At 44.1% G+C, this 26,497-nt stretch overlaps 1 protein-coding gene across 19 annotated transcripts in view; it reads left to right on the forward strand.

Annotated features, from left to right (window-relative positions):
• Positions 1-26,497, forward strand: part of KIDINS220 (kinase D interacting substrate 220) — a 95,167-nt gene that overhangs the window by 67,952 nt on the left and 718 nt on the right. For 3 of the 19 annotated variants that reach the window (XM_021087884.1, XM_021087882.1, XM_021087883.1), the window contains 6 exons: positions 753-979; positions 3,060-3,173; positions 14,566-14,694; positions 16,178-16,276; positions 17,740-17,976; positions 20,651-23,665. In XM_021087884.1, coding sequence (XP_020943543.1) covers positions 753-979; positions 3,060-3,173; positions 14,566-14,694; positions 16,178-16,276; positions 17,740-17,976; positions 20,651-21,913 — 2,069 coding nt within the window. In that variant the 3' untranslated portion in view covers positions 21,914-23,665. Of the gene's footprint in view, positions 1-752; positions 980-3,059; positions 3,174-3,902; positions 3,960-10,187; positions 10,221-14,565; positions 14,695-16,177; positions 16,277-17,739; positions 17,977-20,650; positions 23,666-25,378; positions 25,436-26,497 lie in introns of those variants that run through there. The other 16 variants (XM_021087888.1, XM_021087887.1, XM_021087889.1 and 13 more) reach the window with 10 other exon arrangements.

Raw genomic sequence — 26,497 nt, forward strand, 5'->3', positions numbered from 1 at the left:
AGATTCCTTGTAATGTATAGTCACCCCTGTAAGATGTCTGTCCATTGTCACTTTTTTGTCACTAGTCTTCTGTCTTTAACAGAGATCTCTATGCAGAAGCTTAAGAAAATCTCTATTACTTTTTAAATTTTAAGCTAAATCGGGGCTGGACCTTGAGGACAGTGACCTGAAGATTTCGAAGACACTGTGTCCTTGAGGCGCTGCCGCAAGGACGCAAAACCTCTGTCCGGACACCCTGTCTTTTGTATGACACAGGTGCTGCTGACCCACCTCTGCATTTTCCAGGAATTAGGAAGCGAGAGCCTCGACTCCTACATACGGCTGCCACCAGACGTGCATTGTGTGGCTGTGGACTTGTTCGTTGTTGCTTAGAGGCGGATGAGTCATAGCGTTTGCAAGCCTCCAGTCTCAGCTAACACTGTATTTACTACCTAAGAGTGATTTATTAGTAATTAGCAAAACCTTATCCATCCTAAGAATTGTTAGCATAGCACAAACAAATACCTTAGAAAGTCAGAAAAAAATGTATCGTTCTGATAACTGAAGAGAAGAATCTAGAGGTTGGTGACTTGTCAAATGGTGCAAAAGGCTTTTATGCAGAGTCGTCAGGTGTCTTTTATTTACTCCGGTGTCCAAGCAGTGTGCAGGATTCTGCGTCTGCTTCCGCAGGCCAGTCATGTTTCTGTGGTAATTGGACTGCTTCCTAATGTGCTCTTTTCTTTGGCCTTCTGGGGTATCGTTTCATCTTTCAGATGTTCGTGCTGCCAGAGAGCAGATTAATATCGGGGGGCTTGCGTATCCCCCGCTTCCATTGCACGAGGCTCCTCCTCGGCCGCCCTCAGGCTACAGTCAGCCTCCGTCTGTCTGCTCTTCTTCCACGTCCTTCAATGGACCCTTTGCGGGTGGGGTTGTGTCACCGCAGCCTCACAGCAGCTATTACAGCGGCATGACGGGACCCCAGCACCCGTTCTACAACAGGGTAAGTAGGCAGGGGCTGGGAATCTGAAATTTTAAGAATTTGTTCCAGGAAGTATTAGAAGCTGTACTTTAGCTTTAAGAGACAAAACGGTGTGCAGTTTGAATGCCATAGACAGGATTTTTCAAAAGTCAGAAGAATTTTGAATTTTAGCAGGTTCTAGATCTCAGCTGAATTTGCAAATTAGAGATGCTTTTTGCCCTTGTTTGTTACCTTGATAAGAAGTTGAACTCTGCAGGGTCAGCAGTGACTCTCCTTTGCTGCAAAGGGGTCTGTTTTTCTATTTGTTCACAAACAAATGTTCCAATTGTTATATCTTGTATAATAATTTATATTGGCAGGCATTTAAAAACAATGAAAAGTTTCTACAGTAGCTCAGTGAACCTGTATTTGATATGTGTTATAGCTTTTAAATGTGAGATAATGATGGGAAGTACTGCTTGGAGGACTCAGATGCTACTGCCAAGTGATAGCGCTATAGCTCATTTCTAGAGTTTTGTTTCAACTTACCTTCAGTCATGTATCATTATTTACTTAGTATAAATATGATGATTTTCTCCCTCAAAGGATGATAGCACAATTAATTATCAGCGGTATTCAGACCCTATCAAGGTTAGAAGGTACAAGCCAGCCTCATTTTAATGAGGATAATTTTTCCTACAGGAAAACGGAGCACTAATCCTAGTATTATACTTTCTGGAACGCTAAGATCCGTTGCAATTTCTTTATTTTTGTTGTTTCCTTCTTTAGTCTAATTCGAGAAAGCATGAAGGCTAGCATTCAGAGAAGCCAACTGCATGCCTAAATACATTTCATGTGAGCTAGGAAGATAGAGAAATTTAGAACAAATGTGGTAAAGAAGGAATTCTAGAATTTAAATTTTCACTTTTTCAGAAATGTTGGCCAGCTGGCCATATAAGTTATTGGGTATATACCGCTTATAGAGGTATTATGAGTGTTGTTTCATTCTTTGACTCAGATAAGGAGAAAAAGGTGGAACAGTAACATTTTATAATGTATTTCATCCTTGTAAACTTTAACTGGGTGTCGGCAGTGTGAAATGCAGGTTTTTATTTTATTAGTCTTAAAATCTGCTGTGATTTTATATAAAATGGCTCAATTGATCATTAGATGACAGGTGAAGTTTTGAGACCAAGAAGTTTAAAAAAATATTGCCGTGCCATCTAGTTGGAGACCTTGTGTTCAACTAGTTTTACATGAATAACAATGATGTGATGCTTTAAGGGCGTTTTGTTACTTTTAAAGCATTCAGCAATTTTTCGTGTTTTTAAATCTAGTTATTTTTTGCTCCAGTTATTTGACGTTTTTAGTCTGAAAGTTAAAAGCAGAAGTTTCTTAAAATGGCAGAAGTTAAAAAGGTAAGGGAAGATGTTACATCAGTGTAGTGAAGTTTAGTGTGTTTTAATCTTTATTTTTAGCCCATGTAATCTGATAGCTCCTGTTTATATGAAGCTGGTTACAAATAAATGCTATAGCCCTAGATCTCCTTTGAACAGTGGATTCCCCAGTTTAAAAATACCTTTGCCTATTTAGGAGACAGAGTAAACTCCAGCACATAGACTATGAAGTAAAGTCTAGGAACTTAGAGTAACGGTATTCCTGGAGTCCATGCTAGGGGGTTCTCATATAATTGAGACTTTCTGGTCGCCCTTAAGGCTAATTGTGTTTTGGTAAAGAATAGTATTCTATGGAAGTTCTATTCTGCTTTTTTGAAATGAGATTGTGAGTTAATATTTGTAAATCACTCAGAACCTGACACATGGTAAACCCATAAAAATGTAAAGTGTAAAGAGAAACTCTTGTGTCAAGTCGTAAGGTACAAAACTTTAGTTGCTTTTAAAAAAGCTTGCATTAAATCAGCAATGTGAGATTGTAAATCATACGTTTCATGTTTGGGTTTGATATCTTACAGAATATGAGTGAGGCTGTTTTCGTTTGTTTTGTCACTTGCATGAAAAACTTGGAGTTGTGTTTTATTGGTTAGTTTCATTTGATGAATCTCATTCCACTTTGATTTCTGTAATTGTTTATCCCCTTCTTTTGTTACGTGTTTTTTCCATAGCCATTCTTTGCCCCATACCTTTACACGCCACGGTACTACCCTGGCGGTTCCCACCATCTCATCTCACGTCCATCAGTAAAAACGAATTTGCCCAGAGATCAGAGCAATGGCCTAGTAAGTATGAAAAAGGGTAACTAAAGCATTAATCCAATAAGAAACACAGTCAGCATTAGAAGTTTGGTTATTTCCTTTCTGGAGTAAAAGCACAACTTATTTTATAAAGAGTTCTAAGAAACATAAGCTATTACTAACCCAAAATGTGTTTTGTTTTTCATTTCTGGCAAAGAGCTACGGAAGGAAAGTCACTAGCAGCCTCAGGGAATAAATGATGAGTTATTTATGATCAGTTTCCGGCCTGTAGTGTATTGTTTGTCAGCAGACTTTTAAAACGAAGCCGTTATACCTGTTAGTTTCTCATTTCTTTTCAAAGGACATACACGTATGGTATCTGTATGTATATGAATGCGAGCACGATGGTATAAAATGAGGGGTCTAGGGAGAGACTATTTGGATCTAATAGCAGACATTAAACAGGGTAAGAGAATTCTTCAAATTACTGTTACTTCGAATCAAAACCAAAATACCTTTGTGCCCGCGGTTTTAGGTGTTCCTGATGATCAACTGAGTTTAACGGTTTTAAAAAGAGATTCCTGTTAGTACGTTTTTTAAGTCCGGAGGCCGAATCTATAGAACGTAGGCCGTGGCTGAAGGTTTAAGATCCTGGCGTGGAAGGGGAGCTCCGATCCCGGCCAGGCTCCCGGGGTCCAGCGGTCCAGCGTCGCGCTCCTTCTTTGTCCGGCTCAGGCCTTCACTTTCACCCCCACTCTCGTTTTGTGTTGGTAGGAGGTTATCAAGGAGGACGCTGCTGAGGGGCTTTCTTCACCCACAGGCTCCTCGAGGGTAACGGAGTAGTCTCGTGGTGTGGAACGCGAGCGTCTCGCCGCTTGTGCAGCAGTCACGACGGTCTTCAGTCGTGGTGACGGCAGTTCACTAACTGCATCCGTGGTGTGACGGGCCGCTGCTGTAGAGTAGCTGAATACTAATGCCTAGAGTCCATGGATTAATTAAACAGCTCATGTTTAACTTTACCCTCCATTTCCTCCTGCTTTTCCCCCTTTTCAATGACATGGGTTGGGTGGTTTTGTCGTCTAGTAAGGAAGGCGTTTTTCCAGCAGTCCGCAGGAGCACTCACTTGGTGGTGTCTGTTCCTTAACGGTGGACTTGACTTTCTCATGTGCCGGTTTTTCTTAAACCTGCAGCTGGGACTATACATGCAGAATGCATGTTTTTTTTTTTTTTTTTTTTTCCACAAAATACCCCAAATCAGCATTGAGATAACAGAAAGACGTTCTGAGCTGGATGGTGTAGACCAGGTATGGATTCTTAGTGACTCATGTTTAATCCCGGTGCCCATGCCTGGTGTGAATTCGGGACTGCTACAATACTGCTTTCCTGTATCCGCATACAGCTGACCCTTGCAGAATGTGGGGGTTAGGGCACTGACCCTGCTAGCAGCCCCGAATCCTAACAGTCGCGAACAGAGCCTGTACCTTAGTCAGCCCTCCAGCATAAGTGGCTCCTCCTTATCTGTGATTCTGCAGCTACAGATTCAACCAACCACAGGTCGGGTATTCCTGTGTATTTACTTTTGAAAAAAAAACTGCGTAAAAGTGACCCTGCATAATTCAGACCTGTGTTGTTCAAGGGCCAACTGTATTTATCTCCGGTTTCTGGAAATAAAGTTTCCAGATAAACAGAGTTCGTTTAGCGCGTAGTGGGAATTATTTAAAATTCTTTCCTCGAACACTTTAGGGTAGGTTTCTATAAAAAACCAAGTTTTGTAGGATGTCACTTTGTGATATCACTCAAGGCTTTGTATTTAATGAGAAATACATTTAATGTGATGAGCCTTTAAATCTTCATTCATTCAATCAGTGTGGAATTTAAGAGCCCAGTTTGTATTTTAAGTTCTTAAATATTTCCATCAGAATGTTATGCCCGTGTAAACATGGTCAGTTTCATGTGGCGTAGGAGTTAAGAATTAATTTGGTGAAATATTGTATCCTGTAATTTTTAACTTAAAGCGTGCATATGAGTAGGTAATCATTTTTTAACTTTACTTTTCTTTGAGTTAATGTTAGTGAGATAGAAAGAACCATTTTGGTGTTTTCATTGAGGGGCTGATGATTCATTTGGAGTCGTTAATATTTTAGCTGAAGTGTCAGAGTGCCTTTGGTTATCCACAAATGATAGACATAATAAACCATAGTAATTCTGTTTGGGTGTTAGAGGAATCTTTTTCTTTTCTTTTTTTTTTTTTTTTTTGTCTTTTTAGGGCTGCACCCATGGCATTTGGAGGTTCCCTGGTTAGGGGTCAAATTGGAGCTACAGCTGCCAGCTTACACCACAGCCATAGATAGCAACACCAGATCTGAGCTGTGTCTGTGACCGACACCACAGGTCAGGGCAACACCGGATCCTCAACCCACTGAGCAAGGCCAGGGATCGAACCTGCATCCTCATGGTTACTAGTCAGATTCATTTCCGCTGAGCCACAATGGGAACTCCTAGAGGAATCTTTAATCCATGGTTCATTGCCACCACAAGCAAGAATGACTTTTAGTTCAGTCAGGGAGCCTTTAATATATCATCGATTCATGCATGCGCTCCAATTCTCTGAGCTAAAATTTCTCAGCAAACTTTTGATGAAAATGAGATACTGTGAAGAATTTGAGGGTCTTAATGACAGAGGCTCACTGAAATAGTAGCTGTTCCACGCGTAAGACTGTAGACACACCCTTGTGATTAAAAGGTGGCTGTAATTTCAGGAACCAGTGAAGGAGCATCAGGCAAATTTTAAAATGAGTTTTTGAGGAAGGGGAAATAAGGCAACTTCTAAGATGTGTTTAGAAGGCCAATAACAGTGAGTTAAAATGCTCTGAATATATCAGTGCCTTCACTGAATAAAATAACCATACTCTTTGCTCTTCTTTTAGTATTAAAAGATAGTTGTGCACTCTGTGTAATCAATAATAGTTGCTTCCCGAGCCTTCTTTTGCTTTTAAGAAATTAGCAATGACAGTGGCATGTAAAATTTCTTTTCTAGTAGGCGAGTTCAAGTAGACACTGAGTTCAAAGCCGTATTAGAAGCCGTGGTGGAAGTATGAAGTATCTGTACACAGGAACACTGTGTGGGCTCCTCATATAAACCTGAGCCGACACAGCAGCAGTTAATGTGAAAAGTCCGTAGCCCTTTGTGGCTCTTTTGGTTTTCAGTCCTGTAGCGGAAACCTCCGTATAATTTCTGCGGTAACAAGACGGCAGATTGAGTCCATCTCCGCTCACTCAGCCGTGCGGAGGCAACACTTCATGGCAAGAGCTTCTTAGAGATAAGTCAGGAGCTCCACACACCTTTTTGGACACCTCGTCTTTAGGGACACAAAAGAATGAGTCACACACACACACAGACACACACACACACACATCACAAAAGCCAAGACCACAGAAAGTTAACCAACTCGCTATGGTCTTTTCAATATAGGTGGTCCCCTCTTGTTTTATCCTAAGGAATAGCTCATAAGCCTTTATAAATTAGATCCTTACGAAAATAGTTGGGTTCTCTGACATTAAGGACCCTTGTAATGATGGTGACTTGTGAGGTCCAGCCGAGGACTAATCAGATAAGTTGTAGATGCCTCTGGGTGTTTCTCCATCTTCCAGGCGGGGTGTCACAGCGAAGCCTCTGTGCTAGCTCTTTCCCCTGTAATTTTACAATAGAGAAAATATATGCCAAATCTTGTAAAACTAAAAAAACCCCATTGGACCCAAGATATGATCCCCCAGATGTTAGAGCGAGAAAGGACAAGTGTTTTCAAGCTTTCAAAGCAGAGAAGCCCTTTTTAAGAAATGAAATCTTCATCAGAACTCTAGTTTATACAAACCAGTAAAAATAAAAGACCCGTGGCCCCACTTTGGAGTTGCCTTTTCTCTGCAGGGTTCTCGGAGAGCTCCAGGACCCCTGGTCTGGTCCAGGGCCATCTGTGGGACTCCCCGAGGCTCACAGGAGGGAGCACTGGGTGTAGACCTCAATCCATGGGGCTGTTAGCGTGCAGCCTGCCTCACCCCTGCTGCCCTCTCTGCCCTGTCAGTCCTGAGCCCAACTGGGTCAGGTGCTTGGTCTTTCAAGTTCAACAGACCCTGGCAATTAGCTTTTTGCCTTGGAGAAATCACTTAACCTCTCTGATATTCCACTTCTTCATCTGGAAAAAGCAGACCTACCTCATAGGTCTGATGTAAGGAGAGCTCCACCTTCATGTACTCGAAGTACTTAATAATGATCATTATTACTACTCTCCTAAAGGCCGGATTCCACAGAGCTGTATTTAAAGAGTCAGAAACTAAAACTGTTTTGTATAAATAACCTTTTCAGTGGGGGGGGGGGAGTGTGCAAATACCCCCGTCAGTTTACACTAACTCAGTCTTATCTGTTGATGCTTCTCTGGCCCGAAAGCTGTCAGTTGAGTTGTTTTCTAGAACTTAGAAGGGTTTCCAGGTTATTTGAATGTTCCAAATACTTTACAGTTTTGAAAGCTTCCCCGGGGAATTTTACTCGGTGCCTTTACCTTCTTTCAGTCGAGATCCCACCAAGAAGTAGGGGCGTTCAGGTCATTCTGTGACCATGCACGGAGGCCCCACCAAGGAGGGTCTGTCTCTAGTCCCATCTCCTCAGAGGCGCTGTTAAGGTCTTTCAAAGAGTTGCTTTTAGAGTGTTGTATTCAGTCTCTATTTAAAAAAAAATTTTTTGTCTTTTTTTTTTTTTTTTTTAGGGCTGCACCAGCAGCATATGGAGGTTCCCAGGCTAGGGGTCGAATCGGAGCTGGCTCTGCCGGCCTACACCACAGCCACGGCAACTCGGGGTCCAAGCTGCATATGCCACCTGCCCCACAGCTCATGGCAACGCCGGATCCTTAACCCACTGAGCGAGGCCAGGGATCGAACCTGCGTCCTCATGGATGCCACTTGGGTTTGTTAGCACTGAGCCATGATGGGAACTCCCCAGTTCAGTCTTTCATTTAAGGTATGAGCGGCTCATGGTGGTACCCGTGTTTCCTTGAAAAGCAGTTTCTCAGAGGAAGGCGAGGTGAGTGTTTCTTCGTCCCCTTGTCCTTCCTTGGCTCACGTGGCTGGACCGCCTCAGAGCCTGTGTGATCGCTGGCTGGTTTGGGGATGTCCTGAGCCGCTATTCCAGTGGATGAAACTGGCGGGCCTCTGCCCTCATGGAGCTGCCGGGCGGGAACCATCAGTGCCACCAAGCCATTCTTTCTGCACCTGCTCTGTCGCAGGGTTTTCACGACACATTTAGGGAGCTTTATTTAGATCATCTTCCTACCTTGCTGAAAAGGCATGAAAATAATTAGCACAAAGTTTCCCTGCAAAGAACTTTAGAATCATGCAGGTGTTGTGAAATACGGCCTCCTGCTTTCCAGTGTGGTGGTCCTTTGGCTTTTGGAGATTGATGACGATTTACTGAGTTACTGCAAGTGTGAAAGTGAAGGTCATGGTTTTCATTGAACTGAATCCAATTGGTAGAGGGACCAAAGTAAACAAAAAAAAAGATGGGACTCCACTGTAGGTCGTTTTTGTTTCCACCACTGGCTTAGAACTTAAAACCTGTTTTCAAACAAGCAACATGTCCACATCAAGCTGTCGCTCATTGTTCAGGAGCAGACTGGGACGAGAAGGCCAAAGAGTCCGTGGGTGAGGCAGGGCGCGCGTCGGGGCCTGTTCAGATGGCAGGCTCAGGCCGGGTACGCTTACACTTTCTCTCAGGAGGCCCACTTATACTTTCTAAAGCATTGTAGAAATGCATTTTTATTTTTTCAAAATTCTTTCTTTTTTATTCAAGTCTAGTTGGTTTATAATGTGCCAATTTCTGCTGTAGAGCGCGGAGACTCAGCTCTATCTATATTTGTATATAAAATCTATATCCGCGTGTACACACGTATACATTCTTTTTTTAATGTGATTTTCTATCATGGTCTATTCCAGGAGGTTGGATATAGTTCCCTCTGCTAAACGGCAGGGGGTGCATTTTTCCATTTGGAAAAGCGTTTGCTTATTTTTTCTTCAGTAGTAAAATGAAAAATTGTATTCACTTCCAGCTCAAGTTTTTGTGCCAGGCTTCAGCTCAAGAAATCTTTTAAAGCTATAACTAAATTGGTTGGGAGGTAATTGAAGAAATGTGATATTGCAGTAGTGAGATCATTGAAATCCTAGAGTATAGGTGAAAGTTTAAAAAAAACAACATCATATCTGGTACATGTGTTTTTTAAGATTGCCCTTTAAATGTGGTGTTAGGTAAACCTCATTTGTCAAACTTGGACCGCATTTTTATTTCTCATGTAGGTGGAAGAGGAAGGTCCATCTTCCAGCTAGGAAACAATAACTTTCTTTTGTGTCTTGGGTATCCTGTAGTAAACTATGATTTCGTTAGCACTCCTTTCTGATACTTATCTCAGGTCTCCACAGGTATACATAGGAACTTTCTAAAAACCAACTTATAACAAATAAGGTTGATGTGTCAACTTGAAAACAAGGTTCTCATGAAATACTCCAGATAATGAGTACGTAAAAAAACAAAGCAAAGCATTGTAAATGGACTTTGACTCAATATTGTCAGTTACCTCTAGATTATTTTAACTATTTTAAGAATATCTACCACCAACCTAATCTGCACAGAAAACGATTAATAGTTGGAGGTTTTCAATCAGATTTAAAAATTAATTTAAAACTTGTTATGTAGCAGGAATATTGACTTTTCGTAGCAAATTTGATCTACCTGGTTTTCTTGTTGAATGTAGGGCCCATGACTTATTTATTCTTTTACTAGAAAGAATATCAAGTTTGAGAGTACAGGTTTAAAATTACCAAGCCCATGTTAATGAAATCAAACTGCCACGTGTGTGTTTGCGAGTGTTCCTTGCTTTGTGTTGCTGTAGAGGTGGTGTGTTCACAGTTAGAGAAGAATGAGAGGAATGACGAACGTGCTGCCTGTGTTTATTATATGTATGTAGTTGATGTTTCACTTTAAGCTCGTGTCCTTCATTCTGTTTTATTCCTTCCTTAAAGCCGTGTGACTCTGGGTTTAACAAACAGAGACAGGTACCGAAACTTTCAGTGCAATCTTTCTTTTCTTACCTTAGACTTAGAAGCAATCATTGGCAACCTCATGCTGGGCTGTTTATAAATCCGTGCTCATTTCAGTGCCTTGGGTTTGTTCTAATAGCTGCTTTCAGCCTTTGCATGGCTCTTCATTTCTGGCTAATCAGTTCTAAGCTTATTTAATGAATTTACCAAAGATGATCATGTTCCAGAGTGTAGTTTAATCTACTTACAATATAAAATCATATAGTTTCATCAAAGTAATTTAAATCTGTTTCGTGAGCTGTGGTTGTACGTGGAGGAATTCTAATTTCTGTGAATTTTGAAGTTTATGTTTAACACTTCAAACAGACTAACATTTGCATTCAGTTTTCTGTTTTAGAAGAAAACATTAAAAATAAATTGTGAAGTATACTGAAATGATCGTTTTTGGTCACAGGTAAATTTCAAGTAAGAATGCATGACGAGCTCTTAAATGTTACCATGCTGTCCACGCAGTGTAATTACTTTTCCACTAAAGAATGTATATACTGAATTATTGAAAGGGTTTTTTCCTTATCACTTTTGTACTTTTTCTCCATCTTTTAATGAGATTTCCATCCAAAGGTCGTTATTTTGGTTCCTAAGATTCATTTGACTTCAAAATAATTTTATTATATATGGATACTTTCAAAAAGACCTGGCAGGTGGTTGCCATTTCTCCTTTATGCAAAGAAGCGTATTGTAATGTATTTTCATTTATTGATAATTTACCCTTCATCTCGATAAAACTCAGCTCACAAGTAATCAGTAGTCAGACTCTAGCGTTGATAGAATTACAGGGGTTTTATATTCATATGCATGTCTGTCTTTTCTTATAAAACTTCAAAAAGTCATTTAGAGATAATATATATTTTATGCATAATTCCTATTGAGGAGCAAAGTATATTTTAAAATGATAAAATAGTAAAGTTTTAAGGGATCATGAAAGTAAAATAATGTGGAGTTTTTTGTTTTGAAAGAAAAGAGTGAGAAAAAATAAAGGGAACGAGTAGTATCGTCATTAACGTGTCTTTGTGCAGAATTCTCAGATTCCCTTTAAGATGCCCGTGACATTTCACACCCCCCGCCCCCACGTAGACACAGCTCATCTGCTTCATGGCTGTTTCTCTCCTGTCCTTTGTAGCACAATCAGAAGGAGTTTTTTGTGTGATTTAAAATTTTTAAACTTTAAAATAGTTTTAGACTTAAAAGGTACACCAATTGTATTCCCTTAATGTTCATATCTTTCCTAACCGGGGCACATTTCTCAAAAGCAGACATTAGAATCGCTACAATACTCTCAAGTTACTGCGGACTTTGTTATAAGTTTTTCCACTGAGGTCATCTTTCTGGTCCGGGAGCCAGTCCAGTTGTATTCTGTTATTTCTCCTTAGAGTTCCCCAGTCTGTGGCAATTCCTCCGTCTTCCCTGGTCTCTTATGACCTTAAAACTTTTGAAGAATACAGATCTTTCATAGCCTGTCCTTCTCTTCGAGTTTGTTTGCAGTTTCCTCATGATTAGAAGGAGATTATTCATACTTGGCAAGAGACCCACAGCAGTGACGCTGCGTCCTTCCCAGGGCATCATACGCAGGGTCTTTGAGGCCTGCACCTTCCCAATGGTCATGCCAACCTCGGGCACTTGGTTAAGGTGGCATCTACCAGATTTCAGCACTGTAATGTTTTACTTTTCCCTTGGCACTGAGTACATATCTGGAGGAGAGACTGCAACTCTGCAAACATCCTTTTTCTCCTTGTACCGTTGTGGGTCAGTGTTAGCATCCATCGGTGCATCTTGCGTACAGCCGTATTCTGTTTCCCTCGTCTTTATGTGTTAATTAGAATTCTGTAAGTTAAAGCTGTCCCTTCTTCCTCACTTATCTCTACCTTTTTTTTGTATCAGACTGGACTCGTGGGCATTTTATTCTATGAACTGTAATTCAGCCTAGTCATTGTTTATTTTGGTGATCAGACTGTTCACTTGTGGCTTTCTAGTCAAGGAGGTGTAAGCCGGTGTAGGTGTGTCCAGAGAGAAGTGCTAGCCTGGGCGGTAAGAGCATGTGAAAGACAGCGTTAAAGGCCACTTAAAGGGTCAGCAGTGTTCGGGATAAAAGAGTGGCGTGCAGATGCGTGCTCTCACGAGGATGAGCCCGAAAGGCGTCATGCTTAGTGAAAGAAGGTAGTTCCAGAAGGTCAGATACTGTGTGTTTCCATTACATGAAGTGCCCAGAACAGGCAAATCCATGGAGACAGAAAGTAGACTGGTGGCTGCAGGGGTTGGAACTGGGTGTCGGAGGGAGAAGAATGACTGCTGGTGGCACCGGGTTCGTTTTAGGGGCACGAAACTGTCCTAGAGTTGAGGGTGGTGAGCCTTTCCCTCCTGTGTAAATGTACCCAAAGTCACTGAAGGGTCTCGAAGGGCACACTTTCAGTGGGAACACTGCATGGTGTGTGAATTATATCCCAAATAGACCTATTTAAAAGGAAAGAAAAATAAAACAAATACTCTTATTCCACATTCATAGAAAGTATTTTGAGTTTCCATGGTGAGTAGTGGATAACTAACCCTTTGATCATTGGCTGTACTCCTCCAGGCAGAAAACATAGCTGTGTACAGAAATATGAGAATTAAATTATGGAAACACTGGTATTTTGCGTTTAATATTTTTGAAATAATGGAACCTCAGACCATATAATATATTGGCATATTTTAAATTTATATTTAATTAAAAACAAACTATACATGTGTTTGGTGCAGTGTATTCCAACTCATTATAAATTTTTATGGGACTGTCTTATACTTGTAAACTTGCTAAGACTCCCTCTCGTAAAATTGCTACCCCACCTGTTCAATCTGATTTCATACCCTAGCTATATTTATATGTAATATATATATCTTCTGGGTATGTACTAGGTGTGTATATTTATTTATTAGTTCCTATTAGAGTATTATGTTATGCTTTCATGTTGCAAATAATGTTTAACAAGTTGCTAACAGGAAGTTTTGGCTGTTACTTTTGTCCTGAGAATAGGATTAATTGTATTTATCATATTAAGACTAGATTGAATGGTGAGCAAGACAGGCCGTTTGGAACATAATCCTCTAACTAGTTGGTTTGTCTTCTCTTTACCTTGGTTCTAGTTTTCACAGACTCTTTAAAAATAGACAGTTGTGCTGGAGTTCCCGTCGTGGCGCAGTGGTTAACGAATCCGACTAGGAACCATGAGCTTGTGGGTTTGATCCCTGGCCTTGCTCAGTGGGTTAAGGATGCGGCATTGCCGTGAGCTGTGGTGTAGTTCGCAGACGGGGCTCGGATTCAGAGTTGGTGTGTCTCTGGTGTAGGCCAGTGGCTACAGCTCCGATTGGACCCCTAACCTGGGAACATCCAGGGAGTAGCCCTAGAAAAGGCAAAAAGACAAAAAAAAAAAAAATAGTTGTAGCAAAGAAGACAGGAAGTCGTAAGACCGGATAAGTTAGGGTTCAGATCCAGATCTACCAATAATTAGCTATTTATTCTGTGACTTTGAAGCCAAAACCTACCTCTCTGGACCCCAGCGTCCACATCTGTTATCCCAGAGACTCATAGAGAATCAGCCACAGAGACACACTTCTTTAATATGGCACCACTTGGAGAAAATGTTTTTCTTCTAAGTAAATGCTAGATTTATTATTTTGCATTTTCTTTTAAATGAGACCGAATTTCAGTGGATCTACTTCCACATGTGTTGAGCAGAAATAGCATTGTTTTATATTTACACGGCCATGGTCGAGACTCTTGAGGGAAATTCTAGGTGCTTGGACATAAACTAGGACGACGGTCTGAGCACTGCAGCCGCTGGGTTCCATCAGGACGGTCTGTACAGACCTTTAGAGCTGCTTCGTGGGGCACGTCGAAAGGACCGCGTAGGTTTTCCTCTCGTATTTCTGCGACGGAGGCACCTGTGATCCCCCTTCCTTTCCCTTCGGACCCTCCTGTCCTGTGTTACTAAGGGCTGTGCCCTTCTCTCCTGAGCTTAGGCTTGAGGTTATAGGCTCTCTTGAGGTTGTTCTTGGCTCACGGAATGTTCTGTCTTCTGAGAAGAGTGTTTCGATCAGGCTGTATCTGCCGTAGTAAAAGATGCTCTCGAAGGGGTACCAGTAGCTAAATCTATTCCCCGATGGCCTTTCCCCACGCTGCACACATCCGCTGTCTTTACCCTCATGTGAAAACACATCACTAACCCGCGCACTTCACAGTGTACTTCGTGAGTGTTTCTTTGTGACGTGAGTGCGTACATCTGGCAGGAAGCGCTATTCATACATGATCTTTCCCCGACTTATCTAGGGATCAGGCCCAGCTCCAGGAGCCGTATCCCTGAATGCGATGAACGTGGATGCCGTCTGTGAGAAGCTGAAGCAAATAGAAGGGCTGGACCAGAGCCTGCTGCCTCAGTACTGCGCAACCATCAAAAAGGTGACGGGCCCGCGGACCCAGGCGGGGCTGAGGGCGCGGAGGCGGGCAGGTGGACCGCGAGTAGAGGGCTGTGTCGCAGTGTTAACTTTCAGATGACCTCAGACAAGCAGAAAATGCTGCAACGAGGAAGGCAGAGCCCTGAGGGGTCTCACATTTAGATGAACCGCAACTCGTTATTTCCAACAGGCAGCAGAGAACACGAGAAGGCCTTTTCTTTTACGTTGTATTTCCTTTTTGTACGTAATTATACAGAACATAATTAGATGGTTTTTAATTGATGCATGTCCTTTCACGTCCCCTTCGATGAGGCTGCAGAGGCTTGGGTTTGCCTGGCGAGCACATTAGAGGAAGTGCACGTCTTTCTTGACCTCGCTGTGCAGTCCCGGGCGCTGCCGCGAACCTGGGAGTTGGAGGGAGGCTTCGTGTGTATGAGGCCAAGTCCCAGGTTGGATAGGCTGTGTCTGCACCAAGTTAGACTCTTTCCGTCCGAGGTTTCGTGAAGTAGGACACGAACCGCAAGCCCCTGTTCGTTACATGCTTTAGAGAATGGCATCTAAAAAGATTATGGGCAAACATACCGTGACACTCATCTTAAGCTGCGCTTGGTCAGCACGGCTGCAGATAATGCCAGCTTTCTTACGCATCGAGTTGGTGGCAGCCCGTTTGCAGCGCGTCGGGCACCGCCTTTCCAAGGCACGAGGCGGCCGGGTTGGCATCAGGGGAGAGGAAGGCCTCCAGCGTGAGTCCTTTGTGGGGATTTTGTTTCCCGCCAGACAGTGTCTTCTCCCCACTCAGCTCTTGACTGCCAGGCCCTGGCTGCTTGAAACCTGGCACCTGGTTTCTCCAGTGCTGGAAGCTTCCTGGCATTTCTGCCGCAGGCCCTCGGTCACAGCCTTGCTCTGACCTTCTGCGGGCTTAGCCCTTAGCCCAGCACTCCAGGTGTTCCATGGTTTTACCATAGTTAATACAGTCAGGTTTGGGATTTCGTGAGGGACGCTACCTACTATTAACAAAGCAAATTCCATCATTTCTTACGTGGGAGAGGCCAGCATGACAGAGACCCAGTAGTGATCAGATCATTTTTTGGTGCCTTTGCTGGACTGGGAAACTGGTGGGTGGACATTCCTGACGGCTGAAGGTACCTGCTGCAGCTGATACGCAAGTTCGTCAGAGCTCATGGCTTCACTCCGGACTTTGTCAGCGACCGGCGCGCGGACAGACGTCTTGGTCCCTCCCAGCTGTTGCCTTCGTGGCCGTGTTTTATGGCTGAGAGGAGAAAAGCTGACAGTTTTGTGGTTGCTCATGGAAGTAGTTTCGGAAGTAGCGGGGGCGTTGGCTCGTGGCCGGTCCCTCGGGCACCTCGGACTGGGGTGGAGCCTCTCTGGTGGCTCGCTTCTGGCTCGGTGGCCACAAGGCGAGTGTACTCGTCAGTCACTAACGGTGCGGGCGTCTCACCTGTCCTTTGTCTTTGTCCTTGTATTAGGCGAACATAAATGGCCGTGTGTTAGCTCAGTGTAACATTGATGAGCTGAAGAAGGAAATGAATATGAATTTTGGAGACTGGCATCTTTTCAGAAGCACAGTAAGATATTTTATATTTGTGGAATAATTTACAGCATTGTGTAAAACACGTACCAGCGAGTGCTGGCCTAAACTGATAGTTTCCTGTATTTAAAAAAACATGTAAAAATTGTATTTTACACGTATGTGTACAACTCTTGTATTTGCTGTCATGCAGAATAGACACAGCAGCACCAGCAGCCTTTGCCTTTGAGGCAAATTCTCTTGGAAATGTGGGCGAGAGGCCACCCGCCAATGCTCCATGCTGCCGTTGACCACAGCCCTCTCCTTGACCTCAGCCAGGCAGGCCCCTCTGTGCTTCTCGGCCTCGACGCCCGTGTCTGTCCTTGTTGGCCCTGCATGGCCCAGCTGTAGCAGGACTCCTGTTAAGTCAGTTTAGAGAGACTCTCACCTTCAGTGTCTGATCGTCCTTGGTGTCGGATCGGATTCCTCATCCCCACCACTGCCAGTGGTGTCCTAGTCCCCGCCTCCCCCCGCTCGCCCCGTCAGGTCGGTTCAGCCAGAATCCCCCCTTGTCCTTGTCCACCGACCCCACCTCGCTCCTTGGCTGTAAACGGCCATGTGTCCACGCTGTGTTTGGAACTGAGCCCAGTGTTCCCCACTGCAGGAGGTCCTGGGTAAAGTCTGCTTTTCCTGCTTGAGCTGCTGTCGGGCTCTGGTTCTCTTTGACATACGGCAGTTACATTAGGCTCTGTTCTGAAGCTGAATCTTAAAGAAGTAACATAACGGCCAAATTAGAGTACAATGCATGTGATGGTGGTGGCCAACCCGGTTGCCCTTCCGCATCTGCAGGGATTGGTTCCAGGACCGCCGTGGTTGCCAAAATCCTTGGATGCCCAAGTCCCTTGTGTAGTATGTCATGGTATTTACATATAAGCCACACGCGTCCTCCCGTATACTATAAATCCTAAGTTACTTACAATGCCTCATACGATGCAGATGCTGTGTAAATAGTTGCCAGTGCATGGCAGGTTCAAGTGTTGCTTTCTGAAACTTTCTGGAATTCTTTTTCTGAATGTTTTCAACCTGTGATTGGTTGAATACGCGGGCGTGGAACCTCTGGATACCACAGGCCGACTCTGCTTCTCTTGTACCCCTGATCCTTGCATGTCCGAGGTCAGTCCACTGACCCCCTACCGTCGGTCCTCCACGTCCGAGGTTCCTCCGCATCCGAGGATTCCGCCAGCCCGGACCACCTACTAGATCCGCAGCCTATGACTTTGGCAAGACGTCTGCATGTAAGCGGACCTGTGCAGTTGGGTCCTGTGTAGGGGTCAGCTGTACAAGTTAGAATGAGAGATGAGCAGGTCTACTGCAGATTTATTTGACATTCACCTATAGGAAATATGCCTTCTCATTTCCAGGGTAATAACTTTGTGTTTTATTTTAAAAATAATGTCTAAAGCCTCTGCAAGGTGATTTGTCTGTCTGTGTGGGCAGTAATGGCATCTTTTTTCTGTTAAGGTGATAGAAATGAGAAACGCAGAAAACCAGGTGGTCCCCGAAGACCCGCGTTTGCTGAGTGAAAACAGCAGCAGCGCAGCTGCTCACGGCGAGTCAGCTCGGCGCGCGTCGCACAGCGAGTTGCCGCACACCGAGCTTTCCAGCCAGGCTCCCTACACCCTCAACTTCAGCTTTGAAGAGCTGAACACGCTCGGGCTGGACGAAGGGGCTGCGCGTCACAGTAACCTCAGCTGGCAGGTACTTGTCACGGGTCACCTTTCATGGCCCTGGAGGCGGTAGATGCATCCAACTCGCCGGGATCGGGTCGGGTGGGCGCGTTCAGACAGTCATGCGGATCTGAGCTTGTTGCGTGTTGCGTACCTGCGGGAACAGGGTGAAGCGGGGGCTCCCTGTTCTCCGGGGGCTGTGCTCTTTGGAGAGGCCGGGCGGTGAACAGAGAGAAGACGGTTGTCTAAGAATTGATAAGAACTGCGAAGACGGGTCAAGCAGGGTCGTGGCCTTGACAGTGGACGGGAACTGAGCTTACTGGGCGGGGGAGCTGAGTTCAGTCTTTCCCTTGCTCCTTTCTTGTTAAATTCATTTATCGTTGGCTAAAATACACCTTTATTGGAAAATCAGCTGCGTGTTACCCCTTTGCGCACCATCTCGAGGTTTTTCAGCACCTAGACGCACTGTTGATGGACATGCATTTTCTTTCTATAATCCGCTGTTAGATATGGGCGAGTTCTTTCTTTGGATGTTCTTAGAAGGGGGAGGACAGCCAAGGGTCAGGAATGAAAACAACAGTGAGAGAACATGAGAAGGAGTTCGAGGAGGGCAAGAAGGAGCTAAGCTAGGAGCCAAGCAGAGCAGGTTTCAGGAGGGAAAGTCGGAAGGAAAAGCAGCGAGGAGCAACCGAGCGCTCCACGCAAAGGGAAGAGCAGTACCTGCTTCATTTGGCTTGGTAGTAAAAATAGATAGTTTTTTGTTTTATTACCTCTCTCTGCATACCACCAATCTTCTTTAAGTTGGGAAACCATCGCATTATTCTCCAGTAACCAAGACCGTTTTTCTTATTTTACAGTAAGTTAAGTCCACCCTTGACCTTTCCATCTCCGGTGCAGTAATTCCTTTCTCTTCCCTGGGATTCCTTTTAACTTTTCCTAGGAGATCCTCCTCCTCCTCGTCCACACTTGGTATTCACCACCGTGACCTGGACGCTCTCCCAGCCTTCCTGTCAGTGCAGCAGTCCTCAGACTTTTGTTAAGTCTCAGAATCTTTCTTTTTTTTAAACTTTTTTTTTTTTGTCTTTTTTTTTTTTTTTTTTTTGCTATTTCTTGGGCCGCTCCCGTGGCATATGGAGGTTCCCAGGCTAGGGGTCTAATCGGAGCTGTAGCCACCAGCCTACGCCAGAGCCACAGCAACACAGGATCTGAGCCGCGTCTGCAACCTACACCACAGCTCAGGGCCACGCCGGATAGTTAACCCACTGAGCAAGGGCAGGGACCGAACCTGCAACCTCATGGTTCCTAGTCAGGTTCGTTAACCACTGCGCCACAACGGGAACTCCTAAATCTCAGAATCTTTTTACGCTCTTAAAAATTATGGAGGACCCCAGAGAGGTTTTGTTTACCTGTCTATATTTATTGGAAATAAAAACCGAGAAACTTAAATATGTACGAATTAAAAATGAACCAGTTAACATCTTAACACAAATAACTCTTTAAATGAAAAATGACGGTGGTTTCCAAAACAAAACATATTTGCTGGCAGTGCTGTGGTTTTGCAGCTCTCTTGACGCCTGGCTTGACAGAGGCCACTGGATGCTCAGACCCGCTTCCGCTTCCACCCTCAGGCTCTGGGAACGGAGCCTCTGGAGGCTCCAGTGCACACGTTGTGAGGGAGCAAAGGCAGAGACGCTTCCTTGGCTCAGGAAGACAGTTCCGAGCGGAGGGAGGGGCGGGGGTGCCCTGAGCGGGGCCCGCGCTGCCCTTGAGAGCCCCCGGCCCTGGCACTGCCCTTCCAGTTAGGGCTCAGGGAGCCTCCTCGGGCAGCCGGGTCTCTTTTCTTCTGCTTTTTGCTGCTTTTCAGCCTTTGTTCTTGGCCCTTTTTAAGCTTCCTTGACACTTTTTCTTCCGTGTCCTTCCTCTTTTTCCTCCTCTTTACTTTTCACCCCTCATTTATCCACTTTTCTGGGACCTAAAACTGTTCTGACCCTAAAGCTTCACAACGGAAATCAAACCTTAAGGAGTATTTTCTCTGTTTACTTGGACATAACGATTGGCCTCCTGGCTTCTATTTCTGTTCGTTTGGACCCTGTGTTTGTCATTTTATCTTTTCCATTGTACTCTATACTTTCCTTTTAAATTCTTTGTGTGTGTGCGTGTGTGCGCGCGCATGTGTGTGGGTGCGCGTTTGAGTGTATTTTCTTTCTCTGAATTGAAAGTTGACAGAAGCTTCATGGTGTACAAGTTGAGAAATTTTTTTTTAACCAACAGTGAAGACTTGAGTATTTTATTTTTCACATCTGTCTTAACTCTCATCTTCTTTTCTCTTTTCTAAGAGGAATTTTTAAATTTTATCCATGAAGATAACTTTTGTCTTAAATACATTTAAAAGTTTGAAGTTATAAAAACAAGTCCTAAGATTATATGTTAACATATAACCTTTAACTACAGTTGTAAATATTAAAAGTAAACTAATTCTATTAAAATTTGTATAAAGCTAGTTTCTAATATCAGTAAAATTATTCATTCGTAGGTTCACAGCTTTTGTTAAACTGTATTATGCAGAATTCTTTGAAAAGAATTTGTTATTTTACGGACTTTAAAAATTCTTACAGTACATATGTATTTCTTAAGCTAATGTTTATTATGCCTTTTTTTTGGTGTGTTTGAATTCTTAAATTATTATTATTTTTTTGTCTTCACAGTCACAGACTCGCAGAACCCCCAGTCTTTCGAGTCTCAATTCCCAGGATTCCAGTATTGAAATTTCAAAGCTCACTGATAAGGTGCAGGCCGAGTATAGAGATGCCTATAGAGAGTATATTGCTCAGATGTCTCAGTTAGAGGGGGGCACAGGGTCTGCAACAGTGAGCGGCAGGTCTTCTCCGCATGGCACGTACTATATGGGCCCGAGTTCATCAGGGGGCTCCATCCACTCTAACCTGGAGCCAGAAAAAGGGAAGGATAGCGAGCCAAAGCAAGATGATGGCAGGAAGGCCTTTCTCCTGAAGAGGGGCGACGTTATAGATTACTCATCGTCAGGCGTCTCCACGAACGACGCCTCACCCCTGGACCCTATCACTGAAGAAGATGAAAAATCCGATCAGTCGGGCAGTAAGCTGCTCCCAGGCAAGAAATCCTCCGAAAGGTCCAGTCTCTTCCAGACGGACTTGAAGCTGAAGGGAGGTGGCCTGCGCTATCAGAAACTTCCCAGTGATGAAGATGAATCTGGGACCGAAGAGTCAGACAACACCCCTCTGCTCAAAGACGACAAAGACAAAAAGGCCGAGGGGAAAGCAGAGAGGGTGTTGAAGTCTCCAGAGCACAGCACGGAGCCCATTCGGACCTTCATCAAGGCGAAGGAGTACTTGTCAGACGCCCTGCTTGACAAGAAGGACTCGTCTGATTCAGGCGTGCGATCCAGCGAGAGCTCCCCCAACCACTCCCTTCACAACGAAGCCGCGGACGACTCCCGCCTGGAAAAGGCCAATCTCATAGAGCTGGAGGACGACGGCCACAGCGCCAAGCGGGGAATACCGCACAGCCTGAGTGGCCTGCAAGATCCGATTGTGGCGCGGATGTCCATTTGCTCCGAAGACAAGAAAAGCCCTTCCGAATGCAGCTTGATAGCCAGCAGCCCCGAGGAGAACTGGCCAGCATGCCAGAAAGCCTACAATCTCAATCGCACACCCAGCACCGTGACTCTGAACAACAACAGTGCTCCAGCTAATAGAGCCAACCAGAATTTTGATGAAATGGAGGGAATCAGGGAGACTTCCCAAGTCCTTTTGAGGTCTGGCTCCAGTTCCCACTCGTCTGCCATTCAGAACGAGAACCTGAAGAGCATGGCGCATAAGCGAAGCCAGCGTTCAAGTTACACGAGGCTCTCCAAAGAGTCTTCAGAGCTCCACGCAGTAGCCTCTTCTGATAGCACAGGCTTTGGAGAAGAAAGAGAAAGCATTCTTTAAGAAAGACAAGCGCAAGTCGAATAGTCTTACTGTACCCCTCTGTCAAGATTGAGCTGCGTTTTATAGTGAGTCCATCCAGGCTCGTCCTCCTTGTACATTTCGCTCACAAATCGCGAATGGATGAGAAGGCCTTTGGTAAAAGAGACAAATGCTGTGCATCGGAGGGACGTGTACAAAAGGATGGTTCGTCTGCCGCCTCCATTGTCTCTGCAGTTAGAAGCTGAAAACCCCACTACTGCTATCACACCTTTCATTGGCATATAAGTCCAAGACAAGATCAGAGCAGAACGATAGGTCAGAAGTCGTCTATTAAATATAAAGGGGTTAATTTGCCAACAGAGGTAAAAGGCCAGAGAGCCCTTTTGCAGAACGTTCATTCATTAAATATTTGAGGGAAGACATGATCGATGCTAAATGAACCAGAAGCACAGCTCGCTCGCTCTTAAGGGTAATAGGCAAGAGTTTACAGATCACGGAATAGCCTAGAGACTAACGGTTAATGCTTTGTGAGTAGAGAACCAGTGTTCTATATAATAGACAGATTGCTTCAAAGAGTTGTAAAATTTTAAGTAGAAAATGTAAAGAGGGCTTTAAAAATTGCCAGGAGAGCAAGTCCGCAGTGCCCAGAGTAGAGCCACAGTAACCGGGCCACTGTGAGCTGCTGGGAGCATGGCCCGTGGGGTGGGGCCCGTAACCTCCCCCCGACCTGCACCCCCTTCTCCCTAAATCCCAGACCTGGCTTCAAGACCCACCCAGGTTTACCCTATGACCCATCTAAACTGGGCGCTCAGCTTTCCTTCGTGAGCCCAGCAGTGAGAGGAGAAAATGAATTCTTCCCCTGGAGAGTCGGGGAGCCGTGGCGCGCAGTGATAGGCACTGAGGGTCTTCGTGGGGGAAGAGACGGGGGCCAGGAGGAACCGTGTACCTCGGGAGGTCGGCGGTCGTTGACAGATGACAAGGAAACATGTGATGAGGTGAAATGAAACCACTGCCTTCTCCTCCAGCGCAGAGCTCATCTGCTTCATCTGTTCCTAAATTAGTTCTGGGGGAAGATCATGAGAAATACTTTTAGGAAAAGCGTTTAAAAACATATAGCAAAGCAAAGGCGAAAAGAAGATAAATCGGGTGTGACTTTTCATGTATTGGTAGCATTAAGAGAACAAGCACATTTAAGTATCGTGTGGACTGGAAGTGCACCTGTCATCGTGCGTGGACATGTTTTTGGTCTTTTTTAACGTGGCTCATCGATGTAGAAGAATTTTGGCCGTGTACCTTCAGTCCCAGAGAAGATTGTAGATGGTGAGATCGTAGCTGAGCAGCTACTTACATTGAGTGGTCCATTTTCAATGTTTTGCACTTAATTAATACGCTAAGTATTTATTTACTCAGCCAGTCATTGCATTAAAAGTTGCTCTTTTGCATTTTCTTGCCTTGATGTTTGAGTGTAATCTAGCATTTTCATGACGTGTTTATTTCGCATGACGTTAACCCATTTTAACTAATTTTTTAAAAGCCAGAATGTTATTATTATATATTGAAATGTTAACATTTTACTATTTATGGTGTTTACTAGTTCGCAATATTGTGTAATTAGTCATTATTTCCGGGGAAATATTTTGTTCCTTAGCAGGTGCGTAGATTTAGCTTCATATCGTTGTAGTATGTTCTTTATTCTCTTTGTGAAGTTAATGCCAGCATATTAAGTGTACAAACAGATTTAGAAGACAATAAAAAGATCGCATGCTACTCTGACTCATGAATTTTTATTCACTGTAGGGATGATAATTCACATTTTGGTTAAAAATAAAAAAGGACTGTGTGTGTGTGTGTTGTCACATGTCTGAAGTCCATTGAAGACGGTCAGGTTCACGAGCCGTCGTGCAGCTGGCAGGAGTGTTCCCAGCTGCTCTCACTGGTCCTTTTGGCAGAGCTCGGCTCTTAGGTGCCAGGGCCTGAGTGGTGCTTTTGTGGCACTTTCATGCCCCACAGCACCACTCTGTACCGTGCCTTTCTGTAGCTACCAGAAGTAGGTTTTCCAGATCTTGGGAAGATATCCTTGTCATTATTGTATGACCTTTCTGGAAAAGTTTGCTTTTTCATACCGTTGTAGACATTAACAAACCGGATGAGTTATTGAGTCACACCGTCATCCCCTTGAATCCTGTGTGTGTGTGTCTAATATTTAAAATACACAGCTCAGCCCGACTCTCACAGATGCAAAACTCTTCTTTAAGCTGGGTGAAAAACGATAGGGAAGAAAGCCGACGTATGACATTTGCGAGCCCCTTAGATTCTGCCTCGGGATCTTGCTGTGTTTTGGAAACCATTTGACCTCTCTGTTAAGCCACAGATGGTTCTGTTCATGCAGCACAGCATTAAGCCAGATCCATTCACCTTGGACTTAGGGCTTCTGGAGTGGTACCCAAGAATATAGCCTTTCTGCAGAAGAGACTCAAAATGAAGAGAAGCCGGCGCTCTCTCCATTGGTACAACCTTCACGATGCTGAGTGTTTAAGGGCCAGCTTTCAAATTCTGGGAAACTTAAGCTTTCACAACCAAACCAACATTTATAGTATTAACAGGAAAATCTGTTTTTGTCTTGTATTTGTCTGTTTTCTGTACCAGTCAGAATAATTTTAATTGCCTAGCTAAATTTTAGAAACTTATTTACTGAAATTCTTAAGGTGAGAACTCTAGATCATTCGCGTGTTAAAGTTCTGAGTGAACTATATTTGTAATCATGATTTTTTTTTCTTACAAATACTAACATTAGAAAAATTTCTGAATGAAATTAAGTCTTTTATTCTTCTGGCTAAGATACTAAATTTAAAAGGTCTTAAGAGTACATACTCTTTGGTTATACCAGGAATTCTCAGCCTATTTAGAAGTATCGTAGAGTTTAAAAATCCCTGAGTTCCTGGCTAGCTCTTGAGCAAATCAGCCTACCTACCAGGAAAAGAGGCCTAGATGGCACAGTCCCCTTTACCTCAGGGAAGAGTGACCTTGAGGGAATAAGCAGGAAGAAAGGAAGATACAGTAAAATTAACTTCTTTGACAAACACGTGAGACTGAATATCTTGGCTCCTTCCCTCCTGCCTTTCTAGAATGATGCTGACAATTGGCAGAAGGGAGGAAACAGCCGGGGAGGCTCTTTTGCTTGGGGTGGGGGTGGGGGTGGGGCTTGGCTGGCCTGGGTGGACCCTCTGAGATTACTTGCATTTTTAGCTTCCAGGTTGTGAGGCCCCCCCCCCCGCACCCCCTTCCCTACCTCAGAATTTTAAGCAAAGGCCGTAATTACACAAATAAATGGAACCATAGAAAGAAACTGATAGATACCCACGAGCCTGCGCTTGGATGATGTTGCAATGGCTCTTCACTTCGGAAAGGTTGAGAATCCTTGGTTGAGACCGATGAACTAGAAAGAGAATGTGAAATCTTACGTATTTTAAACCCTTTCATGCCTAGGAAGAAAATGCTGCCCTTGAGCTAGATAGATCTTCAGAGGATCCTGTTTAAAATAAGGTATGTAAAAAATATTAGTTTTCCAAGTCCATTCCTTTTACGCCGCTGTTCCAACAGTCCTCACCAATTAGAGAATGCATATTCTCACCGCTTTAAGAAACAGGTGGTAAAGGCTGACATGATTGCTAGAGGCCACCCACTCGGCCAGAGCTCCTTACAGAAAATTCTCAGTAAAGCACAGCCGTGGTCCACACGCAAGTCTGTGCAGGGTGGGGGGGCGGCGAGAGGGCTAAAAGGGCTTCCAGCCCTTGGAGCAGAAACCTCTGAAGCGGGCCTAGCTGGAGGCGTGATGGGCTCTTCCCTGGAGTTCCACTTACAGCCCTGCATTAAGAAAAGAATTTGTGGCGTTCCCGTCATGGCTCAGTGGTTAACGAATCTGACTGGGAACCATGAGGTTGCAGGTTCGATCCCTGGCTTCGCTCAGTGGGTTGGGGATCCAGCGTTGCCGTGAGCTGTGGTGTGGGTCACAGAGGTGGCTCGGATCCTGCGTTGCTGTGGCTCTGGTGTAGACCGGCAGCTACAGCTCCGATTAGACCCCTAGCCTGGGAACCTCCATATGCCACAGGAGTGGCTCTAGAAAAGGCAAAAGGACAAAATAATAATAATAATAAATAAAATAAAATACAAAATCTGTAAGAAGAAAAGTATTAGTTAAGGAAGCAGAACAGTTATTTCCAGGCTCTTCGTAGGATGACTCTAAAAGCCAATAAAAATAGCAGTGATTTGACCTAACTGGACTGAGGACCAACCCAAACTGGCCAAAAATGTGAATTATAATAATATTGTGCGGGAAAGGCAGGGACTGCGTTTAAACGCACAGACTGTTCTGACAGTGTCGGTGCAGGATGGCCGGTGGTCATTTGTTGACCAAGAATACACTTAGGTCTTCCGTTTCCGGGGTCACCAGGCTTCACGTGGTGTTATTTACATCGGGGGCTGTATATTACGACCCTATCTTAGTTTCGCCAGGATTTAACAAAACACACAACAGCATATCAAACAATGTTAGAACTTGAGTAAATACAGTTTTACCTTAAAAAAGAATATAGCACTACATGCTCC

Source organism: Sus scrofa, chromosome 3 (genome assembly GCF_000003025.6).
Source record: "Sus scrofa isolate TJ Tabasco breed Duroc chromosome 3, Sscrofa11.1, whole genome shotgun sequence".
NCBI lineage: Eukaryota > Metazoa > Chordata > Mammalia > Artiodactyla > Suidae > Sus > Sus scrofa.